Here is a 17,835-nt window from a genome sequence, read left to right as displayed (position 1 = left end):
TCACCAACCTCCCCACTTAAAAAAAGCTATCAAGTAATAATTTCTTCATTTACCTTAAGGAAAATGTCATACGGCCTAATGTCAAGGAAGCAACAAAAGGAAATTCTATTGTCGTGCTAATAATCACTAATATGATTGAGCTGGTTTCTGGAGTACAAATAAAGCAAGCCTGGGAAAAAATGACCATTCCTTCCTAGAGCTTCTAAGGGATAAGAAGAATATCAGAGATAGTCTGATATATGCCCTAGATTTTAGACATGAAGTTCCAAAGATTCAGAGGAAAAGTTAGAAAGGATTCCATTGACTAAAATTCTACTATAATGATATTCAAAGATGGATAAGAGATCTCAAGAATGAAATAATAAAAACACATCCAATATGGACTGCATATTTAAAAAATTACATTCACAGTGGCAGGAAGAATGATTGTAGTTAGGATTTCATTACTATGGTTTTAAGCATCTATGTGAGAGGTAAACTGGGTTGGATAGAAGGAAGTACATGTTAGAGATATAACAAAAGGAAATTCCATAGGAATTGGCAAATGATTAGAAGTAGGGACTAAGTGGAAAGCTAAATAGAAGATTAAAGTTTCAGCCTTTAAGTGTGAAAAAATGATGGTGGTGTCCAAAAAAAAGGGAAGTTAAAGAAAGCAGCAGGTTTTTGGAAGGAAAATAATGAGGCGTATCTTTATAAACATTGTATTTGGAGTTTTGGTGGAACATGCAGGTATAGTTTATAGTAAGCAGCTAGAAATATAGAATTGGAGCTTAAGGAAAGGTCAGGAATGGCTATATAGATTTTAGAGTAGATATTTATAGTTCTAAAAGTCATTGTTGATGTTGAGTTGTTCCCATTGAATCCAGTTCTTCATGGCCCCATTTGGAGTTTTTTTGGCGAAGATGTTGTAGTTGTTTGACATTTCAGTTCCAACTCATTTTACAGATGAGGAAACTGAGGCAAGCAGGGTTACGTGACCTGCCCAGTGTCACATAAAAAATAAGTGTCTTGAGGCAAGATTTGAACTTTCCTGATTCCAAATCCAGTGATTTATTCACTTCATCACTTATCTGCCCCTTAAGGATCATTAAGGTAGCCTTTGAAAGATTTAGAATGTATGAGACTCAGGAAAGAACTTATATTTTTAAAAAGAGAAGCAAAGATAGAGATTGAAGGGAAGCTCACATTTAATGGGAAAGAGGAAGATGAGAAATCAGAAAAGAAGATTAAGAAGGAAAAGTCAGAAATATAGAAGTATAACTGGAAGAAAACATGTAGAATCCAAAAGAGAAGAGAATATACAGGGGGAAAAAGATGGTCAACAATTTCAAATGTTGTAGATATGGCAAAGAGGGCAAAACTTATGAATTTGGCAATTAGGAGGTTACTGGTAACCGTGGGAAAAAACATTTAGAAAAGAGCAAATAGAAATAAAAAGGGTATCGCTAACTCTGGGCAAAGAACTTGATTCTCTAATGCTTTATTCACAAATCAGAATAAGAAAATTGTCTCTCCTTCACTATTATTATATAAATAAATTTCAGCTTGGCCACTTATTTCTTTTATCACAAAGAATGATGAGCAGCTTGGGTACCTATTCTCCTACTCTTATCATTTTCTAAGTAGGTGGAAAAGCACTTAAGAAAAACTGTCTGCTAGCATCCTTTAAGACTGCCATTTTTAAATGAATTAGCAATTTGTTCAAACCAGTCCTAAGTACAAGCAGAATTTGAATGGAATGTCTAGAGGAAAGAAGGAGAAGTTAGAGGTATTTTCCTCCTTTGGGATAGTGACATATTATGATACTAAAAAGGAAATGCTGAAATGAAAAATAGGCAATGTGGTATGAAGAAAGAAACCCTGGCCTGAAATGTGTGAAATAAGGCTGAATTCCTTCTTTCACTTTTCTTATCTATAAGGGACAAAAAACTCAGTGAATAATCCCTGAGCTACCTGACAACTGCTGGCATAATAAATAGAACACTGGGGCTGAAATTATAAAAACCTGAGGTCAAATCTGGCTTCAGACATCAGTTGGTGACACGGGGCACATGACATAATTTCTTTTTCCTTCAGTTTCCTCAGCTCTAAAATGAGGGAAATAATATCACTTACCTCCCAGGGTTGTTGTGAGAATCAAATGTGATAATAATTGTAAAGCACATAGCATAGTGCTTAGTACATAGTAAATGCTATAAATATTAAGTAGTAGTGGTTGTAGTATAATAATAATGATGTAATACAATATAGTATTATTATAGGAATAAAATGAAATTAAATGTATTGAAATGCAATTTCATTTCATGAAATAAAGTTGAAATGAAATGAAAAATTTCAAAGGAAGCTTAAAACACTAGATGAATAAGTATCATTATTAAAATACTATATTTAATACTTCATATTTAATATTATTAATTTTAAAACTATAGAGCCAATATTTATGTCAAAGCCTTGCCAAACAAAACATACTTTTAAAAAATGCTTTGAAATTAAAAGTATACATTTTTATTTATACATATATACCAGTTTTAATAATTTAGCAATAAAATAAGATTTTAAATAAATATATATTATGAATAAATATAGGTTACAAACATAATATAGCTGAACCAAAAAAGAGATTGCCTTTTTTTTTAATATTTTGTGTTTTTCCAATTACTTGTAAAAAATTTTAAACATTTTTTTAATTTTGAATTTCAAATTCTCATCCTTCCTCTTCTATGCTTCTCATTAAGAAGGAAAATAATTTGATATTACCTTTCTGTTTTGAAAGTTTTCTTGCAAGTAACTCTCCAATAGAATTATTCTCATTGAATTTCTGATAAAGTTGGGCATGATGAAAGCCTTTGAACTTCTCAGCTTTGGTGTAAATGACAAGATCTGACAGCTCCAAGGCTATTTTTACCTTCCTGATCTATAAATAGAATATGATTATTTTACAATAAGTTCTTTGAAAGAAAACCTTTTTCAAATCAAGGAACTACACTTTTCATCTTGTGATCTTATGTCATTGTTGGCAACACTATGATACAAAAAATCATTTCAATCAAGTCAACATCCTTCTTTTGCAAATATATAAATATGTAATGTTAATATGAAAACAGCACAATTTTATACATCATTTATTTATACATCATAATACATATGATAAATGTTATCCCAAAATGCTAAACTTTCCATTTTCCCCCAATGATGTCTGTTTTTCATCAAGCAGATGAATTTATTTTTCATTCATTCATTTACATGTCTGTGACATTTGTGGGTATCAGAGCAATGGCCAGCATCATGGAAGAGTAGAAAGAGAGCTGAGGTTGGAATCCTAAGGCATGTTATTTCCCTTATGCCTAGTAATTAGTGGGTATACCTCTAACTTCATATAACATTACAGAGAACTGGGGCCGTTCTCTTTTTTGTAATGAAAAAAAATGCACTTCTGCTTCCTGAACACTGAGTATGTTGATCTATCCCAAGACTTTCTCCTTTATCAGTGGCAAAATGGACTTGCACTCAGAACTGGGTTTGAATTTTGCCTCTGACAGTTAGCAGTTGTGCCTTCATTAAAAAGGCATCACTTAGCCCCTAGGAACCAGTTTCTTCTCTCAAATGAGGATAATAACACTTTCACAAGATTTTTACAAGGAAAGCACTTTGCAAACATTTAATGTATCTAAGTAAAAGAACATTTTGTGGTTACTTTGGGAAAGTCAAAGTATACATAGGAAGTACTTTTCTGACTATTAAAAAATATTTCCAATGTCTTTCATTCCTCTGTCCCCATACTGATTACCATTATTATTCCTGTAAGAATAACCACGTGGTTATTTATGTTTTTTTCTACACAGACCAAATCTGTGTCACGTGGCTCAAGAGACAGGATGTTATAGCACATAGATTATAGGAATTGGATTTGGATTCTGCTTCTGACACTTATTTATTATGTGATCATAGACAAATCATTTAAGTTCTCATAAGTGTTTCATTTTCTGCCTCACCATCATCACCTTCATCAACAATTATTTCCTCTGATACTGTCCCCACCTTGATTCAGACTCTAATTTCCTCAGCTCAGACTCTTATAATAGTTGCTGACTGGTCTTCCTGGCTTAAAGTTTGAATTTATCCATGCTGTCCCCAATCCCACCCAACACTAAGAAAGGTGAAAGACATTCCTTACCTGCAACAATCTCACAGTCTAATGGAGGAGACAACATGCAAAGAACTATGTGCAATCCAATGACATACAGAATGAATAGGAAATAATTAACACAGAAAGAGTAATAGAATTAAGAGAAATTGGACAAAGTTTTATGGAGATGGTAGAATTTTACCCAGGTTTTTATTGGGAAAGCAGGAAGTAGAAATGAGATGGAACATTCCATATTTGAGAGACAGCCAGTGGAAAGTCCAGGATTAGGGAAATGAAGTGTTTTGTTTGAGAAATGGCAAAAGAGGCCAGTGTCACTAAATCACAGAGTAGATGGGGGAGGGAAAGTTATAAAGTATTAAAAAACTGGGGGATAAAAAGGGTTCCTAGGTTATGAAGAGCTTTGAATGTCAAACAAAGGATTTTATATTTTATTCTGGAGGTGATAGGAATGCACTGAACTTTATGGGAAGATGAGAGCAGCATGGTCACACCATAAAAATCTGAGTTGAGGAAATTAGAGATAGTGATAGTATCAGAGGAAAGAAGGATATAAATTAAAGATATGTTACAAAACTTGTCAAGGAAAAGATAATGATAAACATTGGAGGGTATGTGAAAAACTGGGACATTAATACATTATTAGTGAAGTTGTGAAAAGATCCAACCACTCTGGAGAACAATTTGGAACTATGCCCAAAGGGCTATCAAATCATCTTTGATCCAGTAGTACCATTACTGGGTCTGCATCGCAAGGAAATCTTAAAAGAGGGAAAATGACCCCTATGTGAAAAAGTTTGTAGCAGCTCTGTTTGTTGTAGCAAAGAAATGGAAAATGAGTAGCTGCCCATCATTTGGGAAATGGCTGAACAAGTTATGGTATATGAAGGCCATGGAATATTATTGTTCTGTAAAAAATGATGAACAAGCTGATTTTAGAAAGGCCTGGAAAGATTTACATCAACTGATGCTGAATCAAACAAGCAAATCAGGAATATATTGTACACAGTAATAGCAAGATTGTGCAATGATCAACTATGAAAAACTTGATTCTTCTCAGTAGTTCAAGGATCCAAAGCAATCCCAAAAGATTTTGGATAGAAAATGCATCTATGTCTAGAAAAAGAACTATGGAGATTGAATGTAAATCAACACATGCTATATTCACTTCTTTTTTTTTTAATCTCTCCCATGGTTTCACCCTTTTGCTCTGATTTTTCTCTCCCAACATGATTCATAAAGTAATGTATATTAAAAAATAAATTTACTAGAAAAAAATCTAGTCAGTAGGCTTTGTCAATAAAATGGTGGTGATCCAGGAAAAAGAGGAAAATGGTCAGTAACATGCAAGTTTGAAAGAAAACTGAGTTTGGGGCAGTGGGGGAAGATAAGTTCAGTTGTGGACATGTTGAATTTAAAATGTATATGTTTGAAATATCTAATAGATAGTTGGGGATGTGAGCTTGGCAGATAGTAGAGAAGTTAGAGCTAAATAAGTAGATTTGAGGATCATCATCATAGAGACAATTATTTGAATCTATGGGAATTGGTGAGATCACCAAGTGAAATAGTACAGAAGAAGAAAAAAAAAAAAAAAAAAAAAAGAAACTCCCAGGATTAGTGAACATGACCTGGATAAAGAACTAGCATCAGAGACTAAGAAGGAGAGGTTGAATAGGTAAGAGAATATTCCAGTGTAGTTAGGAGGAAATTATTATTACTGTTCAGTACAGGATGAGATATTATACTGAGATGATCCCATAAGATTGGAAAGAGAAAAAGCTTTCATAATAGATATTTTTGTGTGTATATATATATTGCTGATAGCCAAAGATGTGTAATAAAAGCTTCTCTGATTTACCAGTTTCCACATTAAAGGATCACATGGCCTGGATTATAATATTCTGGAAGGCAAAAAAAATTTGGACTACAACCAAGAATCAACTAGCAAGCAAAATTGAGCATTATCTTTCAAGGGGAAAGATGGACATTCAATGAAATAGGAGATTTTCAGTCATTTCTTATGAAAAGCCCTGAGCTGACCTTAAAATTCAATCTTCAAATATAAAACTCAAAAGAAACATTAAAGGTAAATATGAAAGGGGAAAAAATATTATTTTAAAAAAGGTTAAACTTCCCTAAAAAAAGAAGATGATACTTATAAGTCTTGAGAATTGTAGAGCAGTTAAAAGAGATATACATAGACAGGGTATGGGCATAAGTTGACTGATATGATGATTTAAAAAAGAATTCTAGTGGGAGAAGTGGAAGAGAGGATGATGTAAAATCACAGCACATAAAAAGGCATAAAAGACCAATTACAATAGAGGGAAAAATTGGAAGGGAATGACCATCGTTTGGATCTCATTGGATTTGGCTCAAAGAGAGAATAACATGCATATCTTGTTGGGTATAGAAATTTATATTACCCTATAGAGAAGTAGGAGAGGAATAAAGAAAGAAAGAGGGAAAGTTGATAGAAGAGAGGTCAGAAATAGAAGAGGAAAGAGATAAGAAAGAGGGAGCTGTTAAAAGGGAGGGAAAATTAAGGAAGATGGGGATCAGAAGCAAAACACTAATGAGGAGGGAAAAGGTGAAAGAAGACAGAAAAGTATAAATAGGGTGAAATAGGATGAGGGAAATACAGAGCTAGTAAGCCTAAGTGTGAATAGGAATGGAAATGGGACAAACTGCTCCATAAAATGGAAATAAAAAATGCCATTTGCATGTAGAGAGAGAACTTATAGAGACTAAATAAGGATCAAAGCATGCTATTTTCATCTTTTTTTGGTTGGCTGGCTTTGCTTTTACTTCCTTGAGGTTTTTCTTTTTTGTTCTGATTTTTCTTTAACAACCTAACTAATATGGAAATATGTTTTAAATGACTGTACATATATGATCTATATCAGATTATTTGATGTCTTGGGAAAGAGGGATGTGAGGGATGGATAGAGGGAGAAAAAAATCTGAAACTCAAAATCTTATAAGAATGAATGCTGAAATCTGGAATTATGTCCAAAAAGTTATCAAAATGTGCATACCCTTTGATCCAGCAGTGTTTCTATTGGGCTTATACCCCAAAGAGATACTAAAAAAGGGAAAGGGACCTGTATGTGCCAAAATGTTTGTGGCAGCCCTGTTTGTAGTGGCTAGAAACTGGAAATTGAATGGATGCCCATCAATTGAAGAATGGCTGGGTAAATTGTGGTATATGAATGTTATGGAATATTATTGCTCTGTAAGGAATGACCAGCAGGATGAATACAGAGAGGCTTGGAGAGACCTACATGAACTGATGCTAAGTGAAATGAGCAGAACCAGGAAATCATTATACACTTCGACAACGATATTGTATGAGGATGTATTCTGATGGAAGTGGATTTCTTTGACAGAGACCTGAGTTTCAATCAATAAATGATGGACAGAAACAGCTACACCCAAATAAAGAACACTGGGAAACAAATATGAACTATTTGCATTTTTTATTTTCTTCCCGGGTTATTTTTACCTTCTGAATCCAATTCTCCCTGTGCAACAAGAGAACTGTTCGGTTCTGCAAACATATATTGTATCTAGGATATACTGCAACATATCTAACATATATAGGACTGCTTGCCATCTTGGGGAGGGGGTGGAGAGAGGGAGGGGAAAAATCGAAACATAAGCAAGTGCAAGGGATAATGTTGTAAAAAATTACCCTGGCATGGATTCTGTCAATATAAAGTTATTATTAAATAAAATAAAATTTTAAAAAAATAATGAATGCTGAAAACTATCTTTACATGTAATTGGAAAAATAAAATACTATTGAGAAAGAAAGAAAGAAAACTGTCCTTAGAAAAGGTGACAAAATTGAGTGATTTCACCCATATACAGAATGGAAAAGGGAAAATTATTTAGTGGAAGCATATCAGAGAAACACATTTGTCATTGTCATCCACCAGATCCTAGTTATGTAATGAAGATTTGCTTCATAAGTATTAACCCTAGCATGGACCCATACTTAACACCGTATATCAAGATAAGATCAAAATGGGTCCATGATTTAGGCATAAAGAACGAGATTATAAATAAATTAGAGGAACATAGGATAGCTTATCTCTCAGACTTGTGGAGGAGGAAGAAATTTGTGACCAAAGATGAACTAGAGACCATTACTGATCACAAAATAGAAATTTTGATTATATCAAATTAAAAAGCCTTTGTACAAACAAAACTAATGCAAACAAGATTAGAAGGGAAGCAACAAACTGGGAAAACACCTTCACATTTAAAGGTTCTGATAAAGGCCTCATTTTCAAAATATATAGAGAATTGACTCTAATTTATAAGAAATCAAGCCATTTTCCAGTTGATAAATGGTCAAAGGATATGAACAGACAATTTTCAGATGATGAAATTGAAACTATTTCCGCTCATATGAAAGTGTTCCAAATCACTATTGATCAGAGAAATGCAAATTACGACAACTCTGAGATACCACTACACACCTGTCAGATTGGCTAAGATGACAGGAAAAAATGATGAATATTGGAGGGGATGTGGGAAAACTAGGACACTGATGCATTGTTGGTGGAGTTGTGAACAAATCCAGCCATTCTGGAGAGCAATCTGGAATTATGCCCCAAAAGTTATCAAACTGTGCATACCCTTTGACCCAGCAGTGCTACTACTGGGCTTATACCCCAAAGAGATACTAAAAAAGGGAAAGGGACCTGTATGTGCCAAAATGTTTGTGGCAGTCCTGTTTGTAGTGGCCAGAAACTGGAAAATGAATGGATGCCCATCAATTGGAGAATGGCTGGGTAAATTGTGGTATATGAATGTTATGGACTATTATTGTTCTGTAAGAAATGACCAACAGGATGAATACAGAGAGGCTTGGAGAGACTTACACGAGCTGATGCTGAGTGAAACGAGCAGAATCAGGAGATCATTATATACTTCAACAATGATACTGTATGAAGATGTATTCTGATGGAAATGTATTTCTTTGACAAAGAGACCTAACTCAGTTTCAATTGATCAATGATGGACAGAAGCAGCTACACCCAAAGAAAGAACACTAGGAAATAAATGCAAATTGTTTGCAATTTTGTTTTTCTTCCTGGGTTATTTCTACCTTCTGAATCCAATTCTCCCTGTGCAACAAGAGAACTGTTTGGTTCTGCACACATATATTGTATCTAGGATACACTGTGACATATTTAACATGTATAGGACTGCTTGCCATCTAGGGGAGGGAGTGAAAGGTGGGAGGGGAAAAGTCAGAACAGGAGTGAGTGCAAGGGATAATGCTGTAAAAAATTACCCTGGCATGGGTTATGTCAATAAAAAAGTTATTATATTAAAAAAAAAGTATTAACCCTAGCACCTAAATACATCAATAACATGTTAGGTAGATTTTTATTTGTTTCATTGGATCATTATTGTTCTCCAATAATTGGTACAGATCACAATCCATCCCCATCTATATAGGTGTTAGGAATGTTCCCTCACAAATCCCTCATGGGGAATCTGCCCAGTGAACTAAGAATCTGTCTGTCTGCCTCTGTGTGTGTGTGTGTGTGTGTGTGTGTGTGTCTATTTCTGTCTCTGTGTCTCTTTCTGTCTCTATCTCTATCATTCTCTATCTCTGTGTCTGTCTCTGTGTCTGTCTCTCTTTGTGTATCTTTGTGTGTGTCTGTCTATTTCTGTCTCTGTGTCTCTTTCTGTCTCTATATCTATCTCTGTGTCTCTGTGTTTCTGTCTGTCTCTGTCCCTTCTTTGTGTCCTCTCTCTCTGTCTTTCTCTGTCTCTGTGTGTATCTCTATGTATCTCTCCCTGTCCCTGTCCCTATCCTTTGCCCCCCCCTTTCTTTCCTTTGATATTTTACAAATACCAAGGACTATATAAGCTATCCATCAATTTTCCTTCATGACAAGCTGAACTTTTTTTCTAATCCTACACCTCTTTGTGGATATCCTTTAGGCTACTTTTCTAGTACAATTACTTATTCAGTCAATCAAAAGACATTAAGTAAGACTTCTATGTATTAGATTCCGTGTTGAACAATGGAGATGCAAAGACAGATATGTCCCTACCCTCAAGAAACTTAAATTGGTAATATGTTGCTGCCTCCTTATATTTACTATATCCTTCCCACAATTTTAATTCTTCTGACATTCTGATATTTCGTGATTCACATGATCATTTAACATTACAGGAAAAGGGAAAGACTGGAACTAAGCCTGGGTTTCAGATGATAGGGAACTCTCTAATGAGGAAATTCCCTCTATCCATGCAAGTCTGAATTTTCTGAAATACTATCTAGAGCAACTCATGTGACTTGCCCAAGATCATACCACTTTTTTATGTATCAGAAGTGTGACTTAAATTAAGACCATTTGGACTCCAAGACCATTTTTTCTTATCACCATGGATATTTTAAATGGATCTTTGTTTTAGGGAAGATCTTAAAATCACAACGCAAGAAGTGCCCAAATTCAACCTAACCTATCCTCTTGTCTAATTCTTGTTCCAGCTGCAGTATCAACCCAAGTGATTTTTTCTTATATCTAATTTGTTTTTAAGATATTTCCATAAATAATATTGATATACATGACACCTAACATGTACATTATACATAACATTGGAAAATAGTCATAATTTTTTTTTCTAATCTTAACTAATTCTAAATAAAATTTGAAAGTGTACTCAGGTTCCTCATAGGTTAAAAAAATTTCTTTATTGATATTTAAACAATGCTTATTAACAACCCTGGTATAAACTTATGTCTATTTTACAGAAGAGGAAACTGAGGAAGAGATTAAATAATTTTCAGAGGGTCATAAAGTTAGTATTTGTGGAATTATTTAAACCTTCCTCACTTGGGGTCTAGCATATTATCCACTATACAACCTATCAGCCTCTAAAGCCTTTTTATGTTTGAAACCAATACATAATTGGAAGTGAATAGGAAGAAAAAAATTGTTCACTGGTAAATTTTTTGTTTCTTACCTTTTTTTTCTTAGAATAACTAATGAAATGCTTTATTATAGATGGTTTTTCTTCCACCTCTTTTTCTTTGCTCTCTTTAACTATAAGTGAATTAATATGTTCTTTTGGATAGTCTTCTATACCATCATCTTCTTCATCATCTTCCTCCTCTTCACATTCTAGTATCTGACCATGTTTGTCTCTGCCCAGTCTTTCAATCGTCTCCTTTATTGTTCCAATTTTCTTATTTTTTACTAGTATTTTAAATTTCAATGCCTGTGGATATAAGTTTAATGGTAAGTACAATAATTTGTTTTTATTAATTCTTCATAAATATATTTATTGAAAAATATCTCATATTATTTAATTAACTAGATTGATAAACATTTGTAATATGTAGGTATAGTACCAAACTCCATTCTTTCTGATGGATTTAGCAGCTAGTTAGATCATCATTGGGAATTTTTAAGAAAATAATTTCAGCAGAGTAATAAGAATAGAATCTGTGCTTCTAGAGATTGGTGAGTCATCTGATGGTGAGAAAATGGGTACAATAAGACTATTCTTTTAAAAATTTATAAAATGAAAGAAAAACAGAATAATAGCCTAAATAATAGACTCACAGAAAATATTTTTAAGAGACATAGTTGATTATTCATCTTCTTTTCCCTTTTCTGTTAATGACATTATTCTATCAATTCCCCAGGCTCAAAACTTCTTTTACCTTTATTCTTTCTCTGTCACTCATGTATCCAATAATTTACCAAATTTTATTGCTTCTTCCTCCTCAGTGTTTCTCAAATATATTGTAGTCCTTCTATCTAGTACAGGTCCTTAATATATCTTATCTATACCATTAAAGTACCCTCTGAATTAGTCATATTCTTTTTTTCTCTTTGAAATCTAATTTGTGACATCCTAGGTATTATTTACTAGATTAATCTTCAAAAGCAAAGATGTAATGATCCATTTGCTCATTTATTGATTCTTGTCAGTTCCCTCCCTATTCAACAATCTTCAGCAAATCCACATTGCCTAATACATGAAATTGAAATTTCTTAATTTGGCATTGAAAAATCTCACATATATTGATCCCAATCAATTTTCTATCTTTATTTCCCATTATTTTTGTATATGTACCTTATTCTCTAATCAATTTGAATTCATATGTATATATCTCCACCTCTCCAAATCCTAAAAATTCTTTAGTATCAATCTAAATTACTAATTCCTTCAAGAAAGGTTTCCTGATGCACTCTCCTCACATCCCCAATTCTGGACACAGTTTTTTCTTCCTACAAATTCCAATAGCATTATTTTTTTTCAAAAGAAATTGAATTATTTTTATTGGCTTGACCTAAAATCTCAACATGAAAAGTTTTTGTTGACTTGAAATCCATCTGATAGTTTTCCTTTAAGGAAAACCAAAACATAGGTAATTTCAGAAGACTATATTCACCTCCCTTCTTTTTCTTTTATTCTATTCACTATTTTATTGTGGTTTTATACATTCAGTTTTATTTTAGAAGCATTCATAATGAATAAAATGTATATGTAATGAATAAATGTAGCAAGTATCATCTAATAAAATTAGATAGTAAAGCATTATGCTAAACACTGAAAATATAGGGGAAAAGAAAATCAGTCCTGCCCTCAAAAAGCTTACATTTTCCTGGGAGATAGGAAGAGTTCAACATGTAAATAGAAGATAATTTGAGAAAGAAGAAACCATCAACAAGTAGTGGGATCAGAAAAAGCCTTTCCATAAGAGACAGTACCTAAATTGAGTTTTGAAAAAGGAAAAAATTTCTAAGCAATGGAGTTAAAGAGATGCTAAATTTCAGGTCCTGAAAGACATGAAAAGGCATCAATTGAGATGATGAATGGAATACTGAGTTTGAGGAACAGCAAGTAAGACAGTTTGACTAGGTAATAGAATGCCTCAAGGGAATTAATGTGATATAAACTTGGACTGATGTTCTGGAGCAAGCTTTTAAATTGTTTTAAATGCTAAACTGAAAAGCTTTATTTTATCATAGAGAGCTGCTGAAAATTCTTGGGCTGAGAAATGTCAGACCTGTGCTATATTTTCATACCTAAAATTTATCCTAGACTCCATTGTAGTGTTTTCAACATGTCAGGTTTCAAAAAATGTTTTTTGAATTGAATATAACATAATCAAAATAGGAAAGAAGTATCTTGAATCAAACTATATAGATTTCAGAAAATCTTTGTCTTGTGTAGATATAATTATCACCAAATAAAGCTTGTATAATAAAAGTAAAGAATAACAAGGAAAAATGAGATAAAATTTAGTCATTAAATTACTGGATATCTAGGAGACAAAATGGATTTTATGTCTTTTTGAGGATTCAATATAATTTCTAAAACAAAAGTGAATGATTGGAATTCCTTCTATAACATTTATCTCAAACTTTTGTTCTAGTGAACATTATTAATAATTAACAGATATAATTAGTTAACCTATAGTTGCATAGATAGCACTTATAGTTACAAAATGCTTTAACACAATACACTTAAACATTTTATCTTCTCAATAAATTATGATTTAAGTGGCAAAACTGTTAGTAGCCCCATTTTACAAATAAGGTAACAAGTGGATAAAAATAGTTAATTTATTAATCAATAAGCATTTGTTCATCACTTACTATCAGAAATTATACTTTACACTAAAGATAAATGGGGAAAAAAAAGACCCTTTCCTCAAACTTAAGTGGTTTGTTTAGAAGTGTGAACCCAAGTTGAGAATCCCTTATTTCAAATAATTTTGGTATATATATATATATATATATATACCAAAGTTCAAAATTATTTCAATATCTATACACATTATAAATGTCTTTTAATTTACTGAAGAATTCTTATCAACAGTTTACTCAGCATAATCAAGAGCATAGTTAAAATACAAAAATTCTATAATATATACCAAATCATTACAGTAACTTAGCTCAAAAACCTGAATTGCTTAAACATTTCACATAGGGCAGCTGGGTGGAAGAAAAAAAATTAAAAGGAAAAGAGAATAAAGCCATTCTTATATTTACAAAGCTCTATTAAGTGATGTTATAATTACCTCAGGTGAAGGTAATTCATCTGGAAATTTTTCAAGGATATCAGAAAGAAGTGTATCCCCAAGAATACTTTGTAGATTATTTGCCATTATTTCCTGTTGCTGAGGGGAGCAGTGATTTTCTAGAGAGAGCACCACTGGGTAGTCAGATGCCTAAAAAAGAGATTTTGATTACAATTAGCCACCAGAAAGCCAAAGCAATTTTGTTGAGGAAAAATATCATATAAATACTTTGGATTTTTCAAACATTTTAAAAGTTTGTGTTCCTTTGATAGAGGAACAAGAGAAGTTCTTGTGGGTCTGATCAAACAAACAAACAAAAAGAGGAAGAAAGGAGAGAGCCAACACAATTTTCTTTTTTTTAAATAAAAACTTTGTGAAAATCACTTGTTAGAAACAAGTGATTAAAGTAATTATGTATAGATGAAATTATCCCCAAAAATAGCAAATAGGGAAAACCAATAGGTTTATTTAAAATAAACATTTACTATATGCAATTCATAGAGAAAGGAAGACACATAAATACAAAGTTCTCTAGGAGTTTACAGGTAAATAAATATAATGTAATTTTCCAAAGGAGAAATCACTGAAGTAATTCTATTGAAATTGGTTGTGAGAACTAATTTAACATTGTGGTGTATGTTACTGACTGACCAATGAGTTCAGTTCCTGAAAGCACAGTCAGAGTGCCCCAGTGCAATTCCTAACAAAAGAAATCAAAAAACAACAGAAGCTGTGGACTGTTGCTTCTGGGAGAACTGTACCCGACATGGAAAGGAACTTTATATATAGAGAGAGACAGAGAGAGAGAGAGAAGAGAGAGAGAGAACGCACATTCTGGAGCTTATAAAATACTACCCACATGTTTTAATAGCAGCCTCTTCATAGTATAAAGGGAAAACTCTCAGACCCTCTCTCCATCTGAAGCCAATATGATCTTATTTTTAAAAAGCCTCAGTTAAAATTTGACTTAATTTTTCATTTTAGGTGAAGTAAAATAATCTGGAGTCTACAGCTTTGTGAGTTTCAAGAGGTCAAGATAGTAAGCTATATCTGGGAGTCCAGGAGTTGAGTCCATGATGAGTTTTTCAGACAGTCCAGCATTAATGTCTCAAGGAGCAAGGACTCACCCTAATGAAAGCTAAGAAAAAGACTGGCATATTTGAATGTGAATTTGATAAGATCAATACTATATAAAAACTTCATTAAACCTGGGCTCATTCTCCCATTCAATTTTCAGTTCCTTGCCACTACAAAAAGGACTGCTACAAACACTTTTGCATATGTGGCCCCTTTTCCCTTTTTTATGATCTCTTTGGGATACAGACCCGGTAGAGACACTGCTGTATCAAAGAGTGTTCACAGTTTGATAGCTATTTGGGCATAAGAACCTAATATTCTTTTGTTAAAAGTTAATTGGTTAGATGGAACTGAACAACTAGCCACTGGTGGCTAACAATGAAGGAATCAACCAGAATAAGTACCCAAGCTTCCCATATTAAGCATTACAGTTCTCCCAGAAGCAAATGAAAAAGGGAAGAATTGTGCCTCTTAGATTATTGGGGGTAGAGGGAAGAAGGGGAATGTTTATAATTCTAGTCTTGCTATGCCTTAGAACCTAATATTCTTTTTTTTCATTTTTAATAATAGCTTTTTATTTTCAAAAAAAGCTGTATTTTTTTATTTTTTATTTCAAAACTGTATTTTCAAAATACATGCAAAGCTAGTTTTGAAGATTTACCCTTGCAAAACCTTGTCTTCCAAATTTTTCTCCCTCCCTTCTCTCCACTTATCTCCTTTAGACAGCAAGTAATCCAATATAGGTTAAACATGTGTAGTTCTTCTAAACCTATTTCCTCATCTATCAAATCAGATCAAAAGAGAAAAAAAAATGAGAAAGGAAAAAGCAAACCACAAAAAAGTTGAAAATACTGTGTTGTGATCCATATTCAATCCCCACAATACTTTTTCTGGGTGCAGATGGCTCTTTCCATCACAAGTCAATTGGAATTGGCTTGAATCACCTCATTGTTGAAAAGAGCCAAATCCATCATAGTTGATCATCACATAATCTTGCTATTGCTGTGCACAATGTTCTTTTGGTTCTACTCACTTCACTTAGCATCAGTTCATGTCAGTCTTTCCAGGTCTCTCTGAAATCATCCTGCTGATTGTTTCTTATAGAACAAAAATATTCCATTACATTTATAGACCATAATTTATTCAACCATTCCCCAACTGATAGGCAGCCATTCAATTTTCAGTTCCTCGCCACTACAAAAAGAGCTGCATTTTTGCATATGTGGGTCCTTTTCCCTTTTTTATGATCTCTTTGGGATACAAACCCAGTAGAGACATTGCTGGATTAAAGGGTGTGCACAGTTTGACAGCTATTTGGGCATAAGAACCTAATTTTCTTTTGTTAAAAATTAACTGAACAACTAGGCACTGGTGGCTAACAATGGAGGAATCACCCAGAATAAGTACCCAAACTTCCTATATTAAAGAAAGTCACCCCAACCCTGTCAAAGTTATCCCTAGAGTCCTGAGGAAGAACATATAGCCAGATACACTTTGCAATGATGAGTTCATAGCATAGTGGCTACACTATGATTTGTACTTTAAGGGACTTAAGCACTCCCTTGAAGCCCTTAAAATGATTTTAACTACTTCAATCTTTCAACTTGAAAAGATCTGAGTAAACTTGAAAGTTTTAAAAGACATATACAGCCTGCAACAAAGCAGATGGATAGGAAACAACAGGGAGATAGCATCCCCACTCCCATTCAGAACAATGATCTAAACAGAAATCATTTGTACAGGGACAACACCTGAGAGAAAAATAGCATCAAAAAAAGAGGACATGTAAAGAGGGAGGGAAAAATAGAATCAAAAAAGAGAGATCAAAGTAGCCTGACTTCTCTAAGTACCTCAGAACAAAGTACTTGGGCTGAGACTACTGAAGATCCTTCCTCTGAATTCTCCTTTCTGAGATGCAGCTAGGCATCTTGGCAGTTAGATGGTAGAGTAGATAGAGTTCAAATCCAGCCTCAGACACACTGGGTATGTGAACTTTCCAGAAGTTACTTAACCCCTGTTTGCCTGCGTAAAATAGAGATTCAACTATAAAATAGAGATAATAATAGCATCTAAACTACCAGGACTGTTTTGAGGACCAAATGATCTCATTATAAAGTCCTTAGCATTGTGGCTGGCACATAGTAAAAGCTACATAAATGCTAGTTTATCATTATTGTTGTTACATTAGTCATTGTCATCATCATTATCACCATCACATTTGCCTAATCTTAGATGGTTCACTTTGTTTTCTCCCTTCTCTATTGCAACTCCTCCCTATTTTTGGTTCTAATTCCTGTTTTTTTTATTTCTTCTGCCATTTGTTATACCATCATTGTTTTCCATTTCAGTTCATTAATTTCATTTCCTTCCTCTCAGTCCTAATGAAGGCTATGTTGTCTCTTAAAACTCCCAAGTATGACTCAAGACCACCTTCCCAAATCAAAAACCACAAAAATTCAAATCACTTAAAGGATTGCAAGGAAATATTTGTCCCTCTGAACCAAAAAAAAATCGCTTCAAATGCCCAGAAGTTTTCAAACCT

At 33.4% G+C, this 17,835-nt stretch overlaps 1 protein-coding gene across 1 annotated transcript in view; it reads right to left on the bottom strand.

Moving 5' to 3' along the window:
- The window catches only part of PLCZ1 (phospholipase C zeta 1), an 84,906-nt gene that overhangs the window by 35,352 nt on the left and 31,719 nt on the right, over nucleotides 1-17,835 (bottom strand). Inside the window, exons 6-8 of the mRNA XM_051962426.1 lie at nucleotides 14,217-14,366; nucleotides 11,144-11,398; nucleotides 2,758-2,914 (exon numbers count right to left, since the gene is read on the bottom strand). Coding sequence (XP_051818386.1) covers nucleotides 2,758-2,914; nucleotides 11,144-11,398; nucleotides 14,217-14,366 — 562 coding nt within the window. The remainder of the gene's footprint in view (nucleotides 1-2,757; nucleotides 2,915-11,143; nucleotides 11,399-14,216; nucleotides 14,367-17,835) is intronic.

Source organism: Antechinus flavipes, chromosome 5 (genome assembly GCF_016432865.1).
Source record: "Antechinus flavipes isolate AdamAnt ecotype Samford, QLD, Australia chromosome 5, AdamAnt_v2, whole genome shotgun sequence".
Lineage (NCBI taxonomy): Eukaryota > Metazoa > Chordata > Mammalia > Dasyuromorphia > Dasyuridae > Antechinus > Antechinus flavipes.
Note: the sequence above shows the minus strand (reverse complement) of the source record. Positions and strands in the feature narration are given on the sequence as shown.